Genomic DNA, 6,187 nt, shown 5'->3' with positions numbered 1-6,187 from the left:
TGGGACCCTCCCAGGAGGAGTCCGGAATCATCCTTTCCCCTGGGGAAGCTGCTGCCAGCAATAACCAGGCGCTTCCTCCGCCGCAGCCCCTCATGTCCCCCCCCGGGCCCCCCAGGCCTTTTCTCAGGCTCGGAGCTGGGTTTTGTGGCACAGCCGGGCCTTAAACCAGCCCCGGCCTTAAACCAGCCCCGGCCTTAAACCAGCCCCGGCCTTTGCCGGAATTCCCGTTTCTGGACCTTGGTGCCGCTGCCCGGAGTCGTGTCCTTCAGCGCTGGGAGCGGGACGTGCCCCCGCCGTGCTTCAGCCCCCCCGGACCGGTTTTGGGTCTTTTCACGGACAATTGAAGCTGTTGGGGGGCTTGAGGGGGGGCTGGTGGGGTCCCGGCCTCTCTCGGCTGCCGGGGGGGGCCGGAGGCTCGTCCCTGTCGCAGCCCATTTTGAGAACTATTATTTTTTGATGCGGGGGGGTTGTTTTATGGTGCAATCGCTTGGGGCAGGCAGGAGCCAGCGCTCCTCCTGGGGGGGGAAGGGGGGGCTGTTCTGGCCCCCCGGCTCCCTCTTGGCGCAGACGATTCTGCGGAGCAGAGATTTTACAAGATATTTTCCCTTTTTTCAAAGCTCTTGTCTCCTTTCTGCCCCCCCCCGCCCTGGCCCTGGTCACGCCGCTGGGGGGGCCCTGACCCCCCTCTTTGGCCTCGCAGTGATGGGGCTGGACATTGGGGGGCTGGAGCGTGTCGCCCCTCCCTCGGCATCTCCCCAGTCCTCCTGTTCTCCCCCAGCCCTGCAGCCGGAGAGGGGATGTGGCTCCCAGTTCAGCCCAGTGCTCCCAGTTCAGCCTCACCTCCCCTCGGCTCCCCCCACTTCGGGCCCCGTGGCCTCCCCCCTCGCTCACGCGCGGCCGAGTCAGGGCCCCGTGCTCGGGGCGATGAGTCCGTGGCCGAGCCCCGGCCTGACTCAGCCCCCCCTTTCTCTGCGGTCGAGGGGGGGGGAAGCTCACCCGGGGGGGGGGGGGGCGGGTCCCTCTGCCTGGGGACCCCCCCACGGGTTTGGGGTGACGTGGGCGCAGTTTGGAGGCGGCTCCAGCCTGGATCTGGGCCTCGGCGCTGCCCCCATCCCCTTAACTCTGCCCCTTGCGCCTGGGGCCCCTCCGGCCCGCTGGATGGCGAGGAGGAGGAGGAGGAGGAGGAGGATGACGATGACGATGATGATGATGAGGATGATGATGTTGTCCCCAGCCGGGCGTCCCCCGAGGGGGGGACTGATGCCACCGGGACCTTCCGGGCCATGAACAAGGTTTTCTGACTCGTGACGCGGCGCCAGTCACAGCAGAAAGCACCGTCTGCCCTCGGGGCTAAGCCTGGGCCCCCCCAAAACCGGGCCCAAGGCGGGGGGGGCCGAATCCTGCACTGCCGGGGGGGGGGCAGGGGAAGGGGCGCTGGGCTGGGGGGGAACAGGGGGGATTGGGGGTCTGCTCCAGGCCCCCGAGTTGCTGCGGGGGGGGGGGGTTAATCCTGCCTCTCCCGAAGCGAGGGGGTGCTCAGCCCTCCTGGGGTTGGGGGGGGACCGGGGGGGGGATCCCGGGAACACAAAGAGCCCCTCGGGTGCGGGACAGGGGGTGACCCCGGGGCAGGACGTTGGGATGAGAAGGGGGTCCCCGGGGTGAGGTGTAGGGAGGGGGGGGTCCTCAGGGCAAGGGGGGGTCGCCGGGGGGCAGGAGGGGGTCCCCAAGATGCGGTGCTGGGGCGGGGGGGGGGGTGCCTGGAGCAGGGGCGTCCCCGGGGGCAGGATCCGCAGCCCCCCCAGCCGGGGCTGACTCCGCTCTGCCCCGCAGCACCGCGTGAACCGGGGGGAGCCGCCGCCGCGCCCCCTCCCCGCCGCCTCCCTCCCTCCGCCCGCCCCCCCCCGGTCCCCCCCCCTCGACCCCGGCCGCTGCCAACATTTTCCAGCCGCCGCTCGACTTCCTCAATCCAGCGGCATAAAAGAGCCGCGGCCGCGGCCCCCGCCCGCACCCCCGGCCCCGCCGCGCCGCCCGCCAGCACCATGTCGGGGTGAGCGGGGCGGGGGGGGACCCGGGGGGGCCGCTGGGGCTGGCGGGGGGGGGCTTTTTCCCCAGGAAAATGGATCCCAGCGGGACTGGGGGGGGGGAGCGGGAGGAGATGGGGTCCCGTGTGGCAGCGTCGGGGCACCGGGAGGTGCGAAAGGGGAAAATGCGGCGCGGAGCATGGAGCGGGGCTGGGGGCTCGCCCCGGGGGGAGAAGGGGGGTGCTGGGGGCTCGGGGTAAAGTAAAGGAGGGGGAAGGTGCGTGGGTGCCCCCCCGCCTGCACCCCCCCGCTCCCTGCGCTCCCAAACTCGGTGTCCGCACGGCTGGAAAAGGGCCAGCGGGGGGTAACGGGCGCCGGGGCTGCCCGCGGGGGGGGGTCCTGCCCCGAAACGGGGCGGGCAGGGGGGGTCCTGGCCCTAAAACCGGGGTGTGGGGGGCGGCTGCTGGTCCCACGGCCGGGACACGGGCTGGGTGCGGGGTTCTGGTCTCCCCCAGCCCATTCCCAGGGTGTGTGGGGGGGTCCCAGTCCCCCCCCAGCTCATTACCGGGGTGCGTGGGGGGCCTGGGAATGGGATGGGTGTGGGGTCCTGGCCCCTATAGCCCCACACGTTGGGGGGTGGCGGGTCCTTGTCCCCTATAGCCCCGGGGGGGTCCCGTCCCCCTCCACCCTCCCAGGCTCCGTCCCCGTGCCATCCCCAGGATGTGGTGGCCCACGCTGGTGGCCCTGCTGGTCCCCGCGGCGCTGGCCCAGCTGCGCCCCGAGCGGGAGCTGGACGCCCAGTGGGACCTGTGGAAGAAAACCCACCGCAAGCAGTACAACGGGGAGGTACGGCGGGGAGGGGGGCAGCTGGGGGTCCCTGGGGGTGTCGCGGGGAGCGGGGGGGCAGTGGGTGCAGCCCCCCCTCGCCCTGACGTCCCCGCGGCGCAGGCGGACGAGGCGACGCGGCGGCTGATCTGGGAGAAGAACCTCAAATACATCAACAGCCACAACCTGGAGCACGCGCTGGGCCTCCGCACCTTCGAGCTGGCCATGAACCACCTGGGTGACATGGTGAGCCTCAGCGCGGGGGGCGCGGGACGGACAGAGGGGACCCAGCACCCTTGGGTGCCCCAGGGCTGCACCCACCCACGGCGGGCTCCTTCCCCAGACCAGCGAGGAGGTGGTGAGGATGATGACGGGCTTGAAGGTGCCTCGCGGCCGCCCCCGGCGCAACGAGACCCTCTACGTCCCCGACTGGAGCGAGAGAGCCCCGGCCGCCGTGGACTGGCGGAGGAAAGGCTACGTGACACCCGTCAAAAACCAGGTAACCCCGGGGGCGCCCGGAGCGGGGCCGGCCACCCCGGCGTCACCCCGGCGTCACCCCGGCGTCACCCGCCGTGTCCCCGCAGGGCCAGTGCGGCTCGTGCTGGGCTTTCAGCTCGGTGGGGGCGCTGGAGGGGCAGCTGAAGCGCAGGACGGGGAAGCTGCTGTCCCTCAGCCCCCAGAACCTGGTGGACTGTGTGGCCAACAACGACGGCTGCGGCGGCGGGTACATGACCAACGCCTTCGAGTACGTCCGGCAGAACCGCGGCATCGACTCGGAGGACGCTTACCCCTACATCGGCCAGGTCTGGGGCCGGGGAGGGGGGGTGAGGCCTCCCTCTGCTCCCCCCTCTCCCCCTGCTGACACCTTGACCTCGCCGGGCCGCCGCAGGACGAGAGCTGCATGTACAGCCCCACCGGGAAGGCGGCCAAGTGCCGCGGCTACCGGGAAATCCCCGAAGGCAACGAGAAGGCTTTGAAAAGGGCCGTGGCCAGGATCGGGCCCGTCTCGGTGGGCATTGACGCCAGCCTGCCCTCCTTCCAGTTCTACAGCCGGGGTGAGGGCCCGCGCGGGGGGACCCCTCTGCTGCCCGCTCGGGGAAACTGAGGCACGGCCAAGGGGTTTATCCGGCACGTAACCGCCCATCCTGCTTCCCCCCCCCCCAGGGGTGTACTACGACGAGAGCTGCAACGCCGAGAACATCAACCACGCGGTGCTGGCCGTGGGCTACGGCTCGCAGAAGGGCACCAAGCACTGGATCATCAAGAACAGGTACGGCGGGACGGCGCGGCTGCTCCTCGCCGGGCCGGGCTCTGCCGCGGGCTCAGCCTCGGCCTTTTCTCCCCACAGCTGGGGCGAGGAGTGGGGCAACAAGGGCTACGTCCTGCTGGCCCGTAACATGAACAACGCCTGCGGCGTCGCCAACCTCGCCAGCTTCCCCAAGATGTGAGCGCCGCCCGCACGCGCCCCCCCCGACGCCTCCAGCCGCCCTCCCCCGCTTCCCCGTGTCCAAACTCGGCCTTTTCGCTCCCGATCTCCAACGCTGACGCCGCGCCGGGGGGGGGGATCTTTGGCTCTTCATGAGAAATCTCCCACGGAGTCAGGGAGAGACCCCCCCCCCGGCTGCGGATGAACGGTGCCACGAGCCCCCCAGCTCTGTTCTCCCGGGACTCCTTGGCCGTCCGGCACCGCCCGGGCCGGGTCCTGCTCCCGCGGGCGCTGACCCTCGGCGCCGGGCTCTGGAGGGTCCGATCGGTCCGGAGACGCTTGTGCGAACGGGTCCTGGGCTCTGCCTCCGGGGAAGGAAACCCCGCGCGGGGCTCTCTCCCCCCAGCCCGTATCCCAGTGGGGGCTGCAGAGAACGACACGGTTTTATTTTTAAAATAAACCCCGTTGGGAATAAAAGCTCCGGCTGGTTCGCTCTGGGCTGTGAGGGCCTCGTCACGGGACGGTGGGGGGGGAAAATCCTTCCCTTTGCCAAGGGGGCGGGAGCCGACGGCGAAACGCGGCCGAGTGCGGAGCGAGCGGGGAGGAAGGTGCTGCTGGGGAGTTTTTGCAAAATCCCAGCTGGTTCTGCAGGACCCCAGAAACAGGCTGAAGAAATAACGCGGGGGGGGGGGCTGAGGAGGAAGAAAGCGGACCGGTGAAGGAAGGGGGGGGCAGTGCCACCGCCCTGGGGGCAAACGGAGGTGCCAGGGCCGGGGGACGTTTTGCAGCCAAAACCCTTCGTCTCCCCAAAACCCCAAATCCAAACGTTCCTGTTCATGAAACGAATTGAAAAGTGACTGCGGCAAAGCTCGGGGCGAGCCCTGACGGGAAGGTGAGCTTTGCTTTAGAAACCCACGCCAAAAAAAAAGTTTGGACACTTAAAAATCAGTTTCTTTTTCCGAGACGTGGGGGGCGAAGGGCCTGGCGGGGTGTCGGAGGATGAGGGGCGCTGGCTGATGCGTCGGGTTCCGCCAGGCCATCGGGGTCGCTCGAACCCAGCACGCTGTGAGAAAATCAGTGATTCGGGGGCACTTCCTCCCCCACCGGCTGCAGGAACCTCCTCAGGGCCCTGTGCCGCCCCGAGGCCGAGCGGGGCTCCTGGCGGGCAGGGGAGACTCGTCCCTGCGGTCATTTCTGGGTGGAGAACGCGGAGAAACGACCCTTCTGCGCTCAGCTGGGGGACAGGGTCCAGCTCTGCCTCCTCGGCGTGTCCCCCTCGGCTGCTGCTGTTCCTCGCGAGCGGCCGCAGCGATGGGGACGGAAGCTGGCAGAGGGAATACCTGGGGATGCGCAAAGTTTCCTTCCGAGAGATTTTTTTTTTTTCCTGCGGGTGTGCGCGCGGAAAGGGTCAGGCCCCGCGTCGCTGGGGCCGCGGAGCAGCTCCTGGCCAAGGACGGGCTGGGGTTGGGAATCGGTGGGGCCGCAAAACCCCCAGATCGGGGTCCGGCGCTGCCATACGTGTATATAAATTATTTCACCTTTGACCTGCATTTGGCTGGTGTCGCCCTCGATCTGGGCACCAGGCGCTTGGCGGCGCCGCCCGAAGAGGGAACTGAATCCCCAGCTGGGCAGCGGCTGAGGGGAAGGTGGCCAAAGGCTCTTTCCAAACCCTCCGGGGAGCTCCCGCGACCCGAGCGCCTCTCGGGGGGTGAATCACGTCGTGCCCCTCCTCGGCCACGGCTCCTCGGATGGCGACGACTTCTGGCTGGTCAAAACCAGGTCCAGCGAGGCTGAGCAGCTTCTGCTTCCAGCGCGGCACCCTGGAGGCTGCCGGAGGTGCCGGCGAGGCGCTGGCGAGGCGCCAGCAGCTCCCCCGAGGGCCGGCCAGGGCTCAGCTCCATCACGCGGGCCCCCG

General features: G+C 69.6%; 1 protein-coding gene across 1 annotated transcript; it reads left to right on the top strand.

Moving 5' to 3' along the window:
* Positions 1–1,947: 1,947 nt before the first annotated feature.
* Positions 1,948–4,743, top strand: CTSK (cathepsin K). The gene is made up of 8 exons (XM_074929332.1): positions 1,948–2,047; positions 2,741–2,867; positions 2,970–3,092; positions 3,190–3,345; positions 3,431–3,649; positions 3,736–3,901; positions 4,011–4,116; positions 4,195–4,743. Exons 1-8 carry the CDS (start codon positions 2,040–2,042, stop codon positions 4,292–4,294), a joined length of 1,005 nt encoding a protein of 334 aa, XP_074785433.1. The 5' UTR covers positions 1,948–2,039; the 3' UTR covers positions 4,295–4,743.
* Positions 4,744–6,187: the final 1,444 nt, after the last annotated feature.

The sequence above is a fragment of the Athene noctua genome, chromosome 29 (assembly GCF_965140245.1).
Source record: "Athene noctua chromosome 29, bAthNoc1.hap1.1, whole genome shotgun sequence".
Lineage (NCBI taxonomy): Eukaryota > Metazoa > Chordata > Aves > Strigiformes > Strigidae > Athene > Athene noctua.
The sequence above is the reverse complement of the archived record's forward strand: the minus strand, read 5'-3'. Positions and strand labels throughout refer to the sequence as shown.

Excerpts from the sequence above, each read along its gene's own strand:
- CTSK (XM_074929332.1), top strand. Across the intron at positions 3,346-3,430 it reads TGACACCCGTCAAAAACCAG|GGCCAGTGCGGCTCGTGCTG; the intron begins GTAACCCCGGGG and ends GTGTCCCCGCAG. Across the intron at positions 3,650-3,735 it reads CTTACCCCTACATCGGCCAG|GACGAGAGCTGCATGTACAG; the intron begins GTCTGGGGCCGG and ends GGGCCGCCGCAG.